This window comes from Lycorma delicatula, chromosome 2, assembly GCF_047948215.1.
Source record: "Lycorma delicatula isolate Av1 chromosome 2, ASM4794821v1, whole genome shotgun sequence".
In the NCBI taxonomy this organism is placed as follows: domain Eukaryota; kingdom Metazoa; phylum Arthropoda; class Insecta; order Hemiptera; family Fulgoridae; genus Lycorma; species Lycorma delicatula.
The window spans coordinates 44,083,850-44,104,621 of NC_134456.1; the positions used below are offsets into that span (position 1 = coordinate 44,083,850).

The window sequence follows — 20,772 nt, forward strand, 5'->3', positions numbered from 1 at the left end:
GGTGGTAAACTGTTTTATACTTTTGTCTTTGGTATAATTAGTACAGAGAGGAATATGGACAAATACAATAACAAAAGAACTGATTTATATAAAAGGTTTGTGTATATAATCTTCACCCATCTTTTCCTTAATGAATATTTTTAATTCACATCTTCACTCAAGGAGGGTGAAGATGTGAATTAAAGATATTCATTAAGGAAAAAGTAGATTAATCCTTTTACTTCATTATTATATTTCTGCCACCACGGCACAGAAATAAGTTATGAATTTTTTGTTGTCAAAGGTGTGTACTTTAATTACCATAGCTACTATTATTTTGTCTTTTCTAATTTAGTTTTTTTTTCAGGTTTCTATGAAGCCTGAATACTATAATTATTATTTATTAATATTATTCTCACAACCATGAGGATAATGTACAGTGTGGGGGTCATGGGGGGGGGGGGGGTTGAGTAGATGGGAGTGGCAACCAAAGCAAGCTCTGCGGGTGTCCAAGGTGCTGGTCCCCCTGGAAAATTGGGAATGATAAGCGAAGCAACCTCTGCAGTCATAAGATAGGCTCCGAGGAGCCCCTGAGTTAGTTCCGGAATATGTCTGGGCTGACCTAAGCCCTGAGGGTCCAGGACAGGCTAGTATATATATATATATATATATATATATATATATGTGTGTGTGTGTGTGTGTGTGTGTGCGTGTGTGTGGGTAGCAAGCAAAGTTAATATAATCGGTAGATACTGAAATCAGACAGTTTCAGGATTTACATTACAGCCTTATTAAGAACTTGAAGCAGTAAACATGATCTTAACAATGTACCCACCCCACCATTTGAACCAAACTTGATTCTTTCCTCCAGACAGTTACAGTGCAGAGACTAATACAATTCCAAATCTTTATTTTATTTACAAAATCTTATTAAAATGAGTTAAAAATAAACAAATATATTTTATTTTTTTAAATAAATATTTAAACAAGTTGATGAACTTTATAAATAAAAAAAAGTAATGTAGAACTATTTTGTAATGAATTTTTTGTTAAGTTGATGTACATAAATTATTTTGAAGTTACATGAACAATTTCTGGCAATTTTCCTAGGGAAATCCTACACTTCAATTAACAATAAAATAAGATGCATGATAACTGCAAATTATAATAGCTTAAATACCAGCCACTTTTGGTTCTAGATTGTAATAAAAAAGTAAATTATTTAATATAAACTTAAAAATATATATAAAAAAAGTGAAGTTTTCTTATGTCACTACAATACTTCAATTTATAAAAAAAAATTATAAATATTCTCCGATTTGGGTTTATAACATAATAATAGACTCATAAATTAAAGTTTAATTGTTATTATTGTTTTTACATGCTTATAAACATAAATCCCATATAAGTATAAACAATTTGTTTTGAATATTTTCTATGTATGACAAATATGACATCATAGATTTTTATATTATCAATATTTTTCAGAAAAAAAATCGTAATTGATAAGATACTAAATGTGATGAACAGAAATTCCCTGAAATCTTAAATTCTTTTTACAATTATAATGAAACACTAACAATATTTTCTTATAAATTTAGAACTTTAATGAAAGTGTCCCACAATGTTTAACATCTTAAAATTACATCACTAAAATAATCAAAAGTATACTATAGTAATTTGAATAATCAGTACACCAAATATATTAAAATACATATGCATAGATACACACCAAATACATGCGCACGAACAAATAATTAAGTATTTCATTATTGTGCCATACAGTATTGCCAATTATTACCGTAATTATAAAATATATGACCAGCATTTCAATATTTGGAAAAGTAAACAGTATGACATTGCAAGTTAATAAGAAATACAGCATTATTAAATATCACAACAGTCATAATAATAATAATAATAATAATAATAATAATAATAATAATAGTAATGATCATTGAACCAGCAATACTTAACAAAGTAACTTAAATTAATTCAATGTTTGATTAAAAATCCACTGTTACCTAACAATTGTTCGCTTTTCTTCAAGTATATGTTCATAACATGCCTGTGAAAAAAAAATCAGTGCTGAAATAAAGCATTATAGTATTTATTCTGATATAACTATAATAGAATAATCTCTAAGTACAACCAACAATAATATATTATGATTTTGTTATTAATAATAGCCAATGATTCTGAAGAAATGGCTTACAACGTTAAAAAAATTTGTATGTATTTTCCAGTACAAACTATGAAAAGAAAACCATTCATTATATGAAGAACAGTCATCAAACAAATACAACAAAGAACAGTAATCCAAAAGTACGAGAAGAATTTTTTTTTTGACAAAAAAATAAATAGAATATTTTAATCATTGCATTAAAAATAAAATAAAATGCAATGAAGCAGTAAAGATATTAGAGAAGACTTTTGGTGAGAATGTTATGTTAATATGGAGGATTTATAAAAGATACAAATGGTTTCAAGAAGACCATGAAGTTTAAAATGACAAAAGAGTTCATCGACAGACAATGAAAATATCATCAAAATTAACATTTTAATTGCTATGCTTGAAATACTTCAAGGACATCATATCATTTAATCATTGCTGTGCTCTAAATATTCCGAGCACAACCTCATGTAAATTCAAACTGATAAAAAGAGGTGTTCTGATCGTCTCACATTAGTGAAACTTGGCAGACAGCATCTGCTATCTCTTATGAATACAACGAACCTAGTTTCAAATGTCTATCTGCATTCTGCTGCTCTCTGTCGAAAAACAAGTAGATCAGCGCAACAAGATGGAGGTCAGCTGCTCCTTCTCACTGTTGACGAGGAGTATCAGGGGTAGTCAAAATGTCTTCTACTAGTTTTAAGCATTTCCTTACAGAAGAGGAGCTTATAGAAGCTGTAAATAGGAATGGAGGAGGTGGTGTGGCAACCAGTAACGTCACAGGTGGATGTCTTCCCCCTATGGGGTTGGGATGTTGATTTTTTGTTTTTGGTTTCTTTTAATTTGTTTTTGTTGTTGGAATCATGACCAATCCAAAATGGTCAGAGGGCGTGATTTGACCCCTCGAGACATTAACATTGAGGATAATGGACCGAGACTTTTAAGGACGGTGGGGAAACGCAGGCTGTGCCCCCTCTCACCCCCACAACAGAAAAGAAGAAAAAATCTAAGGCTGGCAGTAGGAGTTCCCTGTCCTCCTGGGAGGATGCCTGCGATCTTGAACGTAGTTCTGTTTCCCGCATTGAAGAGGGGGAGCGAAACCGAAGGAAGGGTGGTGCAAATATGAACTTTCGGAAATGGAACAAGTGTTTGGCGTTTAACGTTGGAGTTTTACTCTGGTATATCAAAGAACTGAGCTTAACTGTGCGCCAAAACCCAACCACTAAGCTGGAAATAAAGGAGTGCTCCTGCAATATGGAAGGTATTGCCCGTATGGTGGAAATATTTAAAGACGTGCTTGATGATACAACTGTGTGGCCTCAGGTGAGGCAGTCTGGCACAACTGGACATGGTTGATGAGGTCATGCACACTTACTTCATTATCACGGATGTGGCCTCACAGACACCAGATGGGGGCCTGTGGTAGAACATGGCTTAGACGAGTGAGGATCTAAGGCAGGTGATTGATGATGAGGTCACTGATGCAGACCCCTTGAATGGCTGGTTTTGATGGGCTGGCCTGAAGACATCTTCTAATGTTCAGTCTTAGTAGAAGATGCTACACCGATGGAAAAAGGTGTTGGATCCGCTTGGATTATTGATATAGTGGTTGGGGTTGACAACCCTCAAAACGCTATAATGTTCCAGAGGGCTTCATGGATTCGGGACCTGGCTTGTGCGGAAGACTGTGGATGGGTCAGGTCCTTGTTGAGCGATCGACTACTTGCAATTTATTTGGCGGGGATGTTGTGTGTAAGATAGATCATGGAAGGATGGATTATGTTTTAGTAATCGACTTGACGATTGGGGATTGTGGGATGGTCTCTGTCATCTGCAGATCAGTTCCCCAAGTGCTGAATGATGGACTGAGTCAACCGGTCTGTTTCTATGGGCTGCCTGGGTGGATTGAACAGATTTTAAGGCACACTGTTGAGTAAAAATATGGGCGGGTAGTGAAGTGGTATTTTGTTCATTTCTTGCGTCCGTCGTCAACATTGATGCTGCAAAGCAAGAAGTGACTGGCAGGCCACCGGTACCACAGTGGTGATCAAGGTGAAGGAGAGGACCTATGCTGATCTCCTCCACACCATGAAGGGTGCAGGTTGCCAGGTGAAACTAGTGTCCTCTCTGTATGGAAGGACTAGGGGTAGGATCTTAACCTCTAGGTGCAAGCCGATGATGGTGCAGCTGAACAGTTGAGCAGATGTCACTGAAAAAGTGGAGGGTGCATTGTGAGAGCATGCACGTCCTTGCTAAGTGTGCAGGATGAGTTTCTCAGGAAAATTCATAAAGTAACTGGTGAGTCAGTCACTACAGATGTTTTATCAATGCTCACGGCTTACAGCTCGATGCAAGTAGTAACATTAACTGTGCTGCCCCTCCTTGAGGGCAAACTGCTGTCTGATGGGCATGTTTATATTGGGTGGGTGGGCTGTAAGGTGATGCAGCGTACCTCCGACAAACTCTAATTTAGATACTAGAGTCCAGGCCACAGGGCCAAGTTCTGTAATGTTACAGATAGAAGTGGCCATTGTTTTACATGTGGTAAGGCTGGCCATATACATAAAGATTGTAAGCAGGAGCCTCGATCAACATCCTGCAGGTTGTACAGTCATGTGTCTAGAGGTCAAGGAAGCAAGACAGTTGCATCAGGAGTTGTGTCTTCAGAGTAAGATCATGGTGTCTTTAAGGGATCGCTCTACCCGGGAGGAGTGAGAGGCTTTGATCTTCCATCCTCAATGATCAGGTGGGGACTCCTTTGAGATGCCATAGGGGGAGTGTAATACAGTAGTCCCGATGGGGGATCCCTTTGGGGGTTCCAACTAGAGACAAGGTGTCAAGACCAAAGTCCCGGTGGGGAGTTCCCAAAAGGGAACTCCTCATTTGAGGCATGGCATGCAAAAAGACCGAATCCTGGCTGCCTAGGTGGAGCCTTGCATCCTTTTGAGGTAGTTTGAGAAAGGCATCCACTGGAGCTGAGTTTATGCTTAATTACGTGTCTGGGTCCAGGGGGGGAGGCAGGGAAACTACAGATGTATAAAAAAAAGGGTATTAAAATGATTGTAAGAAATATCTAAAAATTTTATATATGCATTTGGATTGTAAGTATGACCATTATCTAAAATATGTTTAGAAATATTCAAATTTTTGGGTTTATTGTTTTCAATATTTTTACGATTGGTCATACAGACATATATCATATTGCATTTGTCACAGCCCAGACTATATACCCCCTGTTTATTAAGGTTATATTCATTGTTGTTTATTGTCTTATTATAATTATTATTAATATATTTAATTAATTTATTATTTGCAGTGTAAGCAGGTGTTATATTATATTTTTTTATAAGATTTTTCAATTTTTTAACTATATAGAGTGTATTCATTTTTTATGTATATTTTTTCAGTTTTATATGGTAATAACTTTTATTGTTTATTTTATTACTTTTATTATTTATTCTGTTGTATAATTTATTTATAGTATTAATATTAACATGAATAATGTAATTATTCATTAATTAACATTAATGTGATAAAATTTCTCTAAACAATGAAATAGAAATTATTAAAAATATTGCACTTACAAATGGTTATAATATTAACAAAGTTGAATGGAATGACTCCTTATTTATAATTTAATATTTAGAACAAATTTTATCAGCATTTTTTACATGAATGTCATTTTTCTTCTTGTTTGTATTTTGCTTATAACCAAGAGTACATGTAAGCTTACAATTATGATAATTATAATTATGTCAGAACGTAATGGAAAGAGTAATAAAAATATTTAATATGAATAAAAGGGAAGCAGAAAATCACACATCAGATTTATTTATTTTTACAACTAAATGTTTTCAATTATTGTTAATTTTATGATAATTCTGAGTAAATGATATATATATTTATATATATATATATTTTTTTTTATTATAACTATCCTGAATGCAGAATAATATTACTCATATCACATAATTCCTTTTCTTTCAACTTACCATATGTCATATTATTTATGTAATTTTGGCAGTTCTGGACAAAGCTAGGCATACAACTAATGATTATAAAAAGGTTAGAAAACTTTATTGAAACAATATTACTGCATCAGTACATATATAAAATAGTATTTTAATTAGAGGACACATTTTACCGGTCAAATAATTACATTTACTAGAAGACTTAATATATATTTACAATTAACAGTAAACAGCACTATAAAAACAATATTGTACTCACATTTAGATTTGTAAAATAATAATCAAATTCTCCATGTTTAAACCTTTCTTCCATAAAGTCTGCCATAAACCTAACTTCAGATGCCAAATGAAGGATTTGCGAACGAATAATAACAAATTCTAAAAGTGGAATTATTCTATCAGTTGTCAACATATACTCTTCACCTAATCTCTCTTTTACTTCCTGGAATAAAAGTTAACGCAGTTCAAAAAAAGCATTTTCACAAACTAAATTAAAGAATATGATTTAACTTTAGAACACATCTAATCATCTGAACTAATGGGACCAATAAAACATCAGGTAACCAAACAAATAAAGCAAAAAAAAAAAAAAAATATATTTCACTCAATAAATTAAGAATTAAAATAATTAGTACAAAAACAATTTTGAAAAATATGTTTTTCATGTTCTTTGATTATTACTGTTGCAGTTTGGTTTCTGTAATGTTACTAATTGTTCTTCTCTCTGTATACTTGAACTCTAAATTTTTTAAAATGTTGAACATTTTATTCCAGTCTATATTATCAAATGTCTTTTCTCAGTCTATAAATGCCATGTATGTTGGTTTGCTTTTCTTTAATCTTCCTTCTACTATTAATCTGAGTGCTAAAATTGCTTTCCTTGTTCCTATACTTTTTCTGAAACCAAATTGGTCTTCTCCTAACATTTCTTCAACTCTCTTCTCAATTCTTCTGTACAGAATTCTAGTTAAGATTTTTGTTTCACGAGTAGTTAAGCTAATTGTTCTGCATTTTTCACATTTATCTGCTCCTGCTTTCTTTGGTATCACGACAATAATACTCTTTTTGAAGTATGATGGAACTTACCCTTTTTTTGTAAATATTACACACCAGTTTGTATAATCTATCTATTGCTTCCTCACCTGCAGTAATTTTGCAGGTATCCCAGCAGCCTTCCTGCCATTCAAATCTTTTAATGCTCTCTTAAATTCAGATCTCAGTATTGTATCTCCTTTTTCATCCTCTTCGACTTCCTCTTCTTCTACAACACCAGTTTCTAATTCATTTCCTCTGTATAACTCTTACATATACTCCACCCAGCTATTGACCTTTTCTTTTGTATTATAAACCTGTGTACCATCTTAATTTAATATATTATTAGATTTTAATTTATGTACCACAAAATTATCTCTAACTTTCCTATATGCTCCTATTTTACCAATGATCATTTCTCTCTCCACTTTTGAACACTTTTCTTTAATCCACTCTTCTTTCAATAATTTGCACTTCCTGTTTATAGTATTTCGTAACTGTCGATAGTTCCAAAATCGATAGAATGCTAGTGATCGATAGATCTACGTTCATCCATCACCTGCAATGTATCCTCTGGTATTCAAGGTTTTTTACCAGTTCTCTTTGTTCCGCATAAGTTTGCTTCTGCTGTTTTAAGAATTTCCTTTTTAACATTCTCCCATTCTTCTTCTATATTTTCTACCTTATCATTTTTACTCAGACTTCTTGTGATGTCCTCCTCAAAAATCTTCTTTATCTGTTCTTCCTCTAGCTTCTCTAAATTCCACTGATTCATCTGACACCTTTTCTTCAGGTTTTTAAAACCCAATCTACATTTCATTATCATTAAATTATGGCAGCTATCATTGTCTGCTCCAGGATATGCTTTGGAATCAATGAGTTGATGTCTAAATATTTTTTTAACCATGATATAATCTATCTGATGATATCTTGCAGTATCACCAGGCTTTTTCCATGTGTATATTCTTCTATTATGATTTTTAAACTGGGTGATGGCAATTACTAAATTATACTTCGTGCAAAACTCAATAAGTCGGTCCCTTCTTTCATTTCTTTTGCCCAGCTAGTATTCACCCACTATATTTCCTTCCTTGTCTTTTCCAGTGCTTGCATTCCAATCTCTATTGTTAAATTTTCATCCCCCTTTCATTTGTTGAATTGCTTTGTCAATTTCTTTGCATACACACTCTATCTCATTACCACCATGGGCGCACTTGTAGGCATACAGACGTTAACATTGCTGTCCGCTTAGGTTTTGATTTTATCCTTATTACAATGATTCTATTGCTAGCTTATTGGAATACTCCACTCTCTTCGCTATCTTCTTGTTCATTACGAAACCAGTTCCTGCCTGCCCTTTACCTGATGCTGAGTTAATTATTTTAAAATCACCTCACCAAAAGTTGTTTTCCTCTTCCCACTGAAACTTGCTAATTTCTACTACATCTATATTGAACCTCTCCATTTCCCTCTTTAAATTTTGTAACCTCTCAACCTTTTTCAGACTTCTAACAATCCACGCTCTGACCCATAGAATGTTATTTTTTAATTTTCTAGTGACCATTCCTTAGTAGTTCCCACGTAGAGATCTGAATGGATGTGTTTACCTTCAGAATATTTTACCAAGGAAGGTGCGTATATCTTTGTTACATGAAAATGCAGAGAACTACATTTTCTTAGAAAAAAACCAGCCGTAGTTTTCTACTGCTTTCAGCTGTGCAGTACTCAGAAGATTCAGTGATGTTGGTATGGCTGTTTAAGTCCTCCTGACCTAATCTGCTGCCCACTTTCCGGCATCTTTCCTCAGTCTGACTCTCAACAGATACCTCTTTGATATGGTTGCACCTTTGGTCCAGCAACTCTATATCACTGAGCACTCAAGCCCTCTCACCATTGGCAAGGTGTCATGATTCATAGGTATATAGATATATAATGCAGTTATATGGTGACATTTATTCTCTCCAAATGTTGTGAATGAGCAACTCATAAGTTTCCAAAACTTAATATTTTGTGCATCTTAATGAAAGAAACATTTTGAAATAAAAGAGTGCTGTACTGCAACAAATGTATGCTAGAATTACAATAATGTTTATGAATAAAACATTTTTGGTGGTTGAATAATTTTTTACTTTTTAAAATGAATGTAGTATATACTCTTTCTTTAAATTGTGTTTTTATTTGAATAGATACTATTTTTTTACCGTCTCTTTGAATATTCTAAAAACAAAGAACTATATAAAATAATTTTTATTTAATAAAAATAATGGTACTAATTAGACAAGATACATCACCAACCTATTAATCAAAAGATCAAGCCATAAAATCTTGCTTTTGTTCTGGGTTCAATCACATCAATCCAGCCAACTCAATAAAAAGGAGGTCAAATTTTTTTTGTCAACTATGCCTAAAGTGCAACAGTCAGTAACAATAAGTACAAACTACAATACTTCCTTAACATGAAACTTAAAAAAGATCATTTTGGAGTCAAAGGATGATATCCAAGATGTTAGGTTAAAAATAAAAACTTAGAAATTAATTAATATGTGAGAGTATCAAAAAATAAAATAAAAAACTATTCTATGCACATTGTCGCTGAATGGGTTGATGGCAAGAGACAACTTTAAAACCTTGTGGAAGCCCTGAAAAGGACTGTTTGAGGTTTCTAGAGTGATGGCCCTGAAAAGTTCCATTTGTGTGTTTTGTATGTAGCCCTGAGAAGAGCTATTGGCTCTGGAAGCTGGTCTCTAGTGATGTCAGCTCAGCTGTAGTTGGGTGTTGCAGCTCGTCTGTTGGAATTGGACCAAGCTTCCCCTGAGCGGCAGTTGGGTCCCCACTACAGCATGGTAGTGGTGGCTCCCACAGTCCTGCACTGTCGAATTGGTGTCAATATTCTTCCGCCACTGTGGCCGAGTTCCTCCCAAGCAATCCTATGATGGGTTGGCTCCTGCTGATAGGCCTGCCGGCCAGAGCGCTTGAAGACCGACAAGCTGGAGCGGGTGGTACGTCCACACCCAGCGGCTCCCTTGGCGGGTCATCTGGGCCTGCTGCTCCAGCAGGGATGTCAGCATTAACCAGGAGGTCCCACATTGGACTGGCCAGGGAACTTCTTCTTTCTTCTTCCATCTTCTTCTTCTTCTTCTGCTTCTTCACCATGTGATATATGGTGACAAATTGAAAATTCATTCTGCTGTTCACTCTTTTATAGGAGCCCAAGTGGTGGGGTCGCAGTGTTGCTGACGTGTAGAGTTATGCAGTCAGCTATCTTGGTGGGAGTGGTGCTTGTGCAGTGTGTACATATACTGTACTTTCACTGACATCTAAGTGGCTAGCATTGCCCTCGCTGATATGAGGCTTGGAATGTATGTGGCAACAATATAAACTTAATTTGTTTTTCTAAACTCCATTCCATTGTTATTACATTGGATTTTCAACTATTGGAATGTCACTTGGTAAGGCTATTTCTGGAAGAGACTACAGGCTTTTTTTTTAAATGTATGTCTCTTTTATCAGCTGAAAAGATGAAAATTTAGCAAAGATTTCATCCAAGAAGCAAGATGAAACCTTAAATTTAATCCAGTAAATAGAGGAGTAAGAAAAATAGTTTCACTTTTATAAGAAGTGAATTAGTAGCCAGTTTTCATGATATAACATTCATGTCCTGTTTTTTCATATTTCAGATAGAAATAATAGTGAAAAGAAGTTTGATAAAAACCTATTGCTTCTTGTAACAGTCTTATTATCACTAAATAAAATTCTTAATGTTGCTTTGAACTAGTGTGTTGGAATGCTTGATGAACAAATACAAATACTACTCTTAGAAATTAATATCAAAGAATATTAATACTACACTTAGTACTGGGCATGACTTACATTAGCCTTCCAATTAAAAATATGATCATATTTAAAGTAAACAGAAAAATACGAAGAAGGTCATAAAACAAGCAACCCTGGTTTTAAAAATATATAAATGAATGGATAAATGATTTTATAAAGTGAAAAAGTATGTTTATTTTCATAACACTGAATTCATTTTTTTAAACTAAATTGATAACAGGGAATCCAACAACAATAATGTTCTAGTTTATAATATAATTTTTTCATATAATGGATTTTTAAAAGTAAATAAATAAAATTAAATTCAACTCCTAAAAAAGCTTTATTGATAGATATCAAATTCTTTGCTAAAAATAAAAATTTCACAAAAAACTACATAATAACTTAAAATTAATTGGAGGGTAATAAAAACTGGACATTTCTGAATGCTGTATTCTAACTAAAAAAGGATTCATAACTTTTTTTACTCTTTTCACAAGAACAAGAAATAACAGAGACATCCCATTGTGATCATAACAGTAACCGTGTTATAACAAAACTGAAGTCATAAAAAATGCAAACAACATTAAAAAAGATTCTATTCTGAGAAAACAACCTCGTCTGATTGTGCAACTGTAATCTACAAAAGTGCCAACATTATGAACATACGAGGTCTGTTCAGAAAATAACCAGTTTTTTTTTTTAATTTTTTATTATTACTTTTACAGATTATTGCTCCTTGTCCCCTTCCCTATTTACACACTTTTCCCAGCAGTGTTTCCACTTCGCAAAGCAGTCCTGCACAGCTTCATTTGAAGTGGCCTTTAAGGTCTGTGACGAATTTGCTTTAATGTCATCAATAATCTCAAAACAGTGTTCTTTCATCACAGATTTTAATTTCAGAAATAAGAAAAAAATTGCAAGGAGCCAGGTCTAGCGATTGGTGTGACTGTGGGAGGATGGTCATCTGATTTTTGACACAAAACTGATGAACTAACAAAGATAAGTGTGTAGGTGAATTTTCGTGATGAATGAACCATAAGTTGCTTTACCACAACCCTGGTCTCTTTTTGCGGATTTTTTCATGTAACTGTTGTAAAATGCCTTGATAGTATGCACGTTTCACTGTTTCACTTTGGATTCAAAATGTACAATTCCATTAAAATAAAAAAAAAACAAGAGTGCATCACTCTGACATTGGATCAAGACTGACATGTTTTCTTGAGGTGTGGAGATCCTTTTCCAATCCATTGTGATAGCTGAACTTTTGTTTCAATGTTGTACCCATAAACCAAGCTTTTATATCCTGTTATGATCCTTTGCACGAATGGTTCATCATTGAATGGTTCGTCGACTAGTTCAAGAAGCCGCCAACAAATGTCCACTCCATGTTCTTTCTTCTGTTTGTTCATCAAATGAGGTACAAACTTTGTTGCAACTTGATGCATGTTCAATTTTTTCAGTCAAAATGTCATGACATGATCCAACTGAGATGCTAACCTCTTCTGCAAGTTCTCTGACAATCAATCAGCGATATGGACATAATAGATTGTTGATTTTCTAAACGTGGGTGTCATCAGTCGAAGGCCTTTCTGGTCGAGGGTCATCTTCTATTGACTGACAACCACTTTTAAAACGTGAAAACCATTTGTAACATTGAATAGGACCCAGAACATCATCTCCGGTAAGCCTGTTTCAAAATTTAAAATGTTTCTGTGAAAGTTTTTTTCAGTTTCATGAAAAATTTTGTTGCAACGTTCCTGAAAATCACACGTTACAAAAATTGCTACCAACACTTAAACATGTTGCACTCAAATAAAAAATAACACAAAAACTAAACGAGATATCAAAAATTCAAGAACATGTGGCTACAGAGGAGGTTATGCAGAACACAATGCTGCAAACTAAAAGTCAATACATATCTCCGTTGGAATGTAATTAAAAATTTTCGGTTACTTTCTGAACAAACTTTGTAAAACCTCAAGAAAAAAGCATTTAAACAGAACTACTTCTAACATTATCTTAATTTTTTGTTTGAAATATAAATTTAATGTATAATGAAAAAATCTATACCAAAGTACGATCACACACAAGTAAAATTAAATTTAAAAAGAAATTAAACATTTTCATATGTATGCTTTACGTATAATACATATAAATGCCTAAACATGTATAAAATTTAACATGTTATTTAAACTTTGTAAAATATTATTTTTCTCATATACTTAAAATTAATAAAATCACACAGAATAATAACAGGAAAATTATTACGCAAGAATAATATCTTGGATCCAAGGCAAGATGGTAAATCGCATCCCACTTGTATCCTGATGTTTTCTTAATGCCTGCGACATTTTGAAAATAAATCAATGGCCCCACAATGTAAGAATACGAGTAATAAAATATTTCCCAATATATTATCTATATTACAAATATGGAGTGGTTATCTTTTGGAAGGGTCGCTGCAAATTGCTAACATTCAGATGTCACATCATCATTAGTGGATAATTATTACAACAGTTAGAGGTAATTTATTTTTAAAAAATTACGAAAAATTTCCATTTTGGTAACCAACAGGAATCCCCTCCACCTATACAAAATATAGTAAGTGGCAAAGATCCAAAAAAATTTGGGCGGTAAATATTTAGCTGTAAAAAATATTTAATACAACAAAAACTACCAGTTGCTGAACATTAACAAACTCTATGTTAAAACTTTCATGTAGCGATTTAATTAATGATAACATAAATTAATAAAATAAAAAAGTTTGACTTACATCATGCATTCTTTTAAATGTTGTTTGAAGGATCATAAATTTTTCAAGAGGAACAAATGTCGTTTTTAATAGTTGTAAAGTCTCAATTGCAGTACAAAAATGTTTCTCTTCACGTAATTCTCCATCACTATTCATCCAAAATTTCCTTTTGGCAAACAAATTTTTTATAATTTAATATTACAATCATACATTATGTACGAAAATTGAATAAACTGTGATGAATAAATATAATTTACCATAATACAACATGTATTTTTCATTAAAATAATTTTAGATTAAAAATAAAAATGTAGAAATTAATTTATATGCAAGATGTAACAAAAAATAAACAAAATTTTAAAAACTTTTCTATGTAATTATATAACTTAATTTGAACATCTTCAAACTCCAATCCATTGTTCTTACACAAATTTTTCAGTTGTTGATATGTGGTCAGACAAACGTTTTTTTGGAAGAGAGCATAAATTAAAAAAAAAATCTTTTCCATTTTTGTGAACCGCAATAATAAAAGTTAGAGCAGATTTCTTGAGAAGTAAAATGAAACCTTAAATTTAATCCAGAAAATAGAGAAGGAGAAATCAAAATGGTTGTTCTACATTTTATCAAACACTTATGCATAAGTGTTTCTTTGAACAGAAAAGTGTTCAAAGTGTTTCAAAAACAGAAAAGTGTTTCTTCTTTCTCTGAACAATCATGTTCAGAGTGATTTTCATGACGTAACATTTATTTCCTTTTTTCTATATTTCAGGACAGAAATAACTATTGAAAACGTGTGAGAAAAAACTCACTGTCTCTTGTGACAGTGTTATCATAGTACAAGGATAAATCAAATATAAACAGGATTTTATTTAAAAAAAAAATTATTTACTGAAAAATAAAAAGGTGAATATAATTTATTTTTGTACATAGTTTTCTGCTTCAGAAATACACTTTTCCCAGCAAGAGGGAAGGTTTTTTATCGCAGCATTGTAGAATGAAGCTGGTTGCATCAGAAGCCAATTGCGCACAAATTCCTCCACACCCATGTCATCTTCAAATTCTTACCTTCTTAGAGCTTCTTTAAGTGGCCCAAACAAATGAAAGTCACAGGGCGATAAGTCTGGGCTGTAGGGAGGATGATGAAGTTGAGTCCAGTGCATTTATTCTAGTTTTGTGACTGTTAGAGCTGCAGTATGGGGTCTGGTGTTGTCGTGGAGGATGGCTTCTCAAATTGATTGATTTCATCTTTTGCGGTGATATGCAGCCCTCCCCTCATTCAACAGCTCACAGTAGTAAGCAGCACTAATTGTGCGTAGCTCATGAAAAAAAATCAGTGAGCAAAATGCCTCCTTGGTTAAAAAAAATGGTTGAAAGAACTTTACTTTGCCAACTGACAGTCAAGTCTTGGCTTTCACTGAGGCTGTCTTGGTTTTCCTCCACCACTCCATACTGGCTTGTTTCGACTGGGGAGTGTAGAGGCGGACCCACGTTTTGTCACAGGTGATGATCCAACTCAAAAATGCATCACCTTCCTTCTTTTGGAGCCTGTGACAGACCTCCAAATGTCTCAACTTTTGATCTGCGTTCAAAAGGTGAGGGACCCATCTAACACACACTTTATGGAACTGTAGGTTGTTTGTGATGATTGCTTGACAGCTTCCATAACTTATTCAGACCTGTTCTGCAATTTCAGATACTCTCACCCATCTATCGTCTTCAAAAATGTCACGAACCATGTGAATGTTTTCGTCTGTACTGCTGGTCCAAGGACAGTAATTGTGTTACTGATTTTCCACTCGTTCTCATCCTTACTTGAACTCTTTATGCCGGGCAAACACACGACTGCTTGAGAATGTTTGGTCCTTGAACTGTGCAGCCAATCTCTGGAAAATTTTCGTCACCTGAGCTCCTTCACGAGGAAGAAATTTTATAATTATGCGTGGCATAGTGGAGGGGTGCACCTGTTGCTCCGACACTGTGAGCATTACTGATGAATTGGTTGGGAGTGTGGAATGGCCAGCTCTCCACATGCCTAATGACCCTTTCTTTCTTTCTTTTTCCTGTTTAGCCTCCGGTAACTACCGTTTAGATAATTCTTCAGAGGATGAATGAGGATGATATGTATGAGTTTAAATGAAGTGTTAGTCTTGTACATTCTCAGTTCGACCATTCCTGAGATGTGTGGTTAATTGAAACCCAACCACCAAAGAACACCGGTATCCACGACCTAGTATTCAAATCCATGTAAAAATATCTGGCTTTACTAGGACTTGAACGCTGTAACTCTAGACTTCCAAATCAGCTGATTAGGGAAGACGCGTTAACCACTAGACCAACCCGGTGGGTTATGCCTAATGACCCTACCCAAGCGTACTATATGCATGGGCCCAGTTCTACCAACCGTAGACTGTAGATGCCGTTTATATAGTGTAGACGCTATATAAACAGGATTTTTGTTCCTATTTGATTTATCCTCGTATATAATGATTCTATAATGAATGTTTATACTCATGGGATGAACAAGTACTAAAACTACTCCAACTGCTAAGAATAATATTATTATCAATAGATAATAATACTATTATACTATTACAAGTAAATACTAATGCAAATATTGAGAATAATATTAGTATCTGTTGATACTAATAATATTCTTAGATGACTCACATAGCCTTTCCAATCAAATATATAATCAACATAACCTTCACATTTGAGTAATTTTGGTATGCATTTTTGATCTTGCCAAAGAACCTCCTACCAACTATGCTGAGTGTTTTTTGATGTCATAATTGCATGCACATCTTGTCACCTATTGTAATATTCTTCAATAAGTAGCTAACACTATTTTAATCTTACTTCAAAATTTTTTTTAGCTGTCAACAGTCGTGACAAACATTTGTCATAATCTTACAAAAAAGATTAAGATTATGTCAAAATTTTATTTATGAACCTTTAATAATTCCCTTCATTTAGGCCACTTGTCACTTGTGTAATGGTTACTATGTGGCTTTTAAATTGTTGATCTTGGGTTCAGTCCTCTAGTAACAGGCACTTTTACACCAGACACTTTGTCTACATCATTATCTTCATTAAAATACATACATAACATGTATGAGGTCATAACACTACAATAAAGTAATATATAAGAGTCAGCAATATAAACAAAACTTTTGTCTTCATGGCTTGTGCACAAACATGAGTAGATTGGTGCAGAGAAATACTGACAGTGGAGTTATGAGGAGAGGAAGCACACTCCAGCTGCCTAAGTATTCACATTTCCCTGGTCAGAAGCATGGGATTCCATTGTCAGTTGCACAACATACTCTCATCAATTTTCTCCTGTTGAGGACATTAAACATCTTAAATTTCAATTAAATTGTGTGTGCAATTTGAAGATAAAATGTTGCCATTTACCCAAGTCTTTAGCGGGCCAGCAAATTTAAAGGAAGACTTGAAGCTCTAGAACATGAGTCACAACAGGCATTCCAAGGACAAGTGTGACGAATGACACCATTCAATCACTCCAAGACCCCATTGAAAACAATGACACCATATGGTTGATGAAATGCTTTAAAATTGGGTATCAGTCATGGAAGTGCCCATTCCATTATCACAAAGCGCACCATGGATTCCACAAGTCTGTGCAAGATTGGACCTGTTGAAACAGGTTTAACAGGAACTTTGCCCAAGACTTCTGAATCGATTTCAACAAGACTGAAATAATTCTTTGAATCAAATAATTACATGTGATGTCACATGAATCATCACTACACTCCAGTCGAAATCTGTGAGTATGCAGAGGCATAGGAGTGGAGCTTTGCATTGTACAAATGAATAAGCATCAGTCAGCTGGAAAAGTCCTCATAACCGTCTTTTAGGCCGGAAAGCTGTATTGCTCATTGATTTCCTCTATGAATGTTTCACTGTGAATGCTGTGTACTACTGCTAGCTCTTAGACAAAGTGTAACTGCCTACAGGAAAAAGGCACCATCAGCCAATCAGAGGTGTAATTCTCCTTCAGATTGTCAGATCTCATACAGCTGTTAGCAGTCTGTATAAACTGAACAAATTTTACTGGGTAACTTTAGCACATCCCATGTAGAGTCCAGATATATTGTACTGTGATTTCTTCTTATTTAGGCAACTGAAGGAGGGACTGGGAGTGCATCAATTCTGGAGCTTCTATGCAATTGGCTTGTGATATGTTCTCAGACAATTTATTAAGAAGGGATACACAACCTCCCTACACTTTGGAAAAAATCGGTAAAAATTCACGGAAAGTACATAGAAAAGCAGTAAATATGTTTTACACCTTTATTCTGTACTGAAAATGTTAAAAATAAAGTCCAATTTATATTTCACTGACCCTTGGAAATAATAATATTCCACAGATAATCCATTAATGATTTTCCAAACAACAATTCTGGATGCAGTTTCATTATATGTTTTTGAAATATTTATTAGTCGCTAATGACTATAACAGTTATTGTCAATTTAAAGAAAATTTTTTACTAAAAAAAAAAAAAAAAATGTCATGAGAGCAATTACTGTACTCACATTAAACTGCTGTAATCTAAAAAAATTACATGAAATTAACAAGATATTACAAAGGAATCAATATTCAGCTTTACAGAGTATGATGTAATAGTGAGACTGGGATGATATTTTGAATGTTAGTTTTCATTATAGAGTTTCACTTAGATTTATTACATGCAGTAGAATAGAATCATAATAACATTTAAATTGAATTTCTATCTAGAAATATTAAAAAATTGAAAAAAACATTTAAAAAAACATTATTTTGTTTTGTTTCAAACAAAATTAACTTTTTTTACTCACTTAGAAATAATAAAAATATTTTTTCAAAATTTTTTAGATTTCCACTTTGAAGTTGGTATCAAATTAAAAATATATATATATATCTGACATTTCAGTACTATTTTTATTATTACAATAATATAGATAAGCCTACAAAAATACTGCCTCTGTGAAACAAGTCTTATAAAAACATGATGGTGGAGAATCTAGAAAGGCACAGATATTACATAAAACACACTACTACTGAGTGTGAGGTAAAAGATTCTCAAAACTGCTAGATAAATATTATGCTTTTATCTCAAATTTTCCAATTATGTATATCATCATGGTTTGATAAAAAAATATGTGGAATTTTAATTTTCCTCAAAAAATCTTTATTTACTCATCAACATTGACTTGTCACCTTCAAAGTATTTCCCTTCATATAGAATATACATTTGTCCAAGTGCTTTTTCCAATCTTCAAAGAACTTCTGGAATGCAATTTTCAGTAGGGTGTTTAGTTCCTTCAGCTTTTCTATCTTTATCTCTTTAATTTTGGCAAAATGTCGTCCTTTCATAGTTCTTTTCGCTTGAAAAATAGAAAATAATCACATGGGGCCATGTCCAGCAAATACAAAGGTTGAGGCATCACAACAATGTTGTTTTTGGCCAAAAATTCACGAATAAGCAATGAAGTGTGAGCAGGTACATTATCATGGTATAATTACCATGAAATGTTTTGCCACAAATCCTGGTGTTGAACACAGTGATCAGGACTTTCACATTTGATTGAACTTGATGAGCCTTTTTTGGGTTTGGTTCTTCGGGAAGCTTCCATTGGGATGATTGGGCCTTAGTTTAGACATAATATCCATACACCCATGTTTCATCACCACTTATGATTCATTTGAGCAGTTCTGAATCATCATTCACTTGATTCAGCAACTCCTGAACAATGTTTATTCAGCTCTGCTTTTGGTCAAAATTAAACAATTTGGAACAAATTCTGTTGCCATACGTTTCATGTCCAAAACATCCAAAAACAATTGCTTGGCATGAACCAAATGATATGCCAACATCATCATCAACCAATATGATAGTTATTCAGCGATTGTCCATAATAATTTTCATCACTTCAATGTTATTATTGGTTGTTGATTTGCTGGGATGTCCAGGGTGCTTGTCATCTTCAAAGTCTTCATGGCCTACTTGGAAACTTTTGTACCAGTTGTAAATGCTTGTTTTATTCATAGAAAAATTGCCAAAAGCAACATTCAACATTTTCAATTGCAGTACTGCACTTTATTCCATTCTTAAAGCAAAATTTAATCAAATTCTTTGTTCCATTTTTTCTACAAGTTAAAAATTGCTGACCATATGAAAACAGATGTAGCCTTTTTGTAAGTCAACAATAAACTAAGCGTCCAATATGACTACAATGAAAATACATGTTAGGGGCAAGTGTTTTAATACAAAAAAAAATTTGCAACAATTAGACCAATACAGCACGAACAATTTAAAATTCTGCTTATTTTTTTTTATCAAACCTCGTAAAGATTCAGTACCATGCAGTAACAAAATAAATCTTCAAAATCCCCATAAGTAACTGTACTTCACAAAAATCTTGAAATAATCTATTTTAAAAAACATACAATGGGACCATTCAGAGGGTCTTGGAAATTAAAAATGAATCATCCAGATCGGTTCAATCAGTGTAGAGTAAGACTTGAACATGCATAAAAAAAAAATACAATTCAATTAAAAACTCCCATTTTGAAGTCAGTTAACAACATACTTCTAAAATTCTATAATTTCACAATACATTTTTCTGAATAAAAAAGAATAGTAAGTAAACGGTTGCAATTTGCTTAAAACCTTATTTAAAAAGGCGGTAATGATCATGAAACTTAACAATTTATTTGGATAACAGTTTATTTTTGGGTAATTACATACAACTAGGATCATCACAACAGTTAATAATCTTTAAAATTAACAACAATAAAGAAAAAAAAAGTTACCTGTCAATGCCTAAGAATTTCATTAATATAGAGTCTGGATGCTGATTTAATTCTAATAGTCTTCTTCTAAAAGCATCATTTTCTTGTTTGTTATCCAATGTGTACAAGTCAAAAAGTTCTGAACAAATACGAGGGAGAATTACAGGATGAAGCAATGTCACCATGCTTACAACATCGCTACAAAAGAAATCATGAGAAAAATCAATTAAGTTCAAACAATTGTGATAAT

The 20,772-nt window shown here is 33.4% G+C and overlaps 1 protein-coding gene across 1 annotated transcript in view; it reads right to left on the bottom strand.

Moving 5' to 3' along the window:
• Positions 1–1,367: 1,367 nt before the first annotated feature.
• Als2 (Amyotrophic lateral sclerosis 2) overlaps positions 1,368–20,772 on the bottom strand; it is a 109,467-nt gene continuing 90,062 nt past the window's right edge. The window contains exons 15-18 of the mRNA XM_075355217.1: positions 20,544–20,720; positions 13,748–13,892; positions 6,386–6,568; positions 1,368–2,047 (exon numbers count right to left, since the gene is read on the bottom strand). Of these exons, the coding sequence (XP_075211332.1) occupies positions 2,000–2,047; positions 6,386–6,568; positions 13,748–13,892; positions 20,544–20,720 (553 nt within the window). The 3' untranslated portion in view covers positions 1,368–1,999. The remainder of the gene's footprint in view (positions 2,048–6,385; positions 6,569–13,747; positions 13,893–20,543; positions 20,721–20,772) is intronic.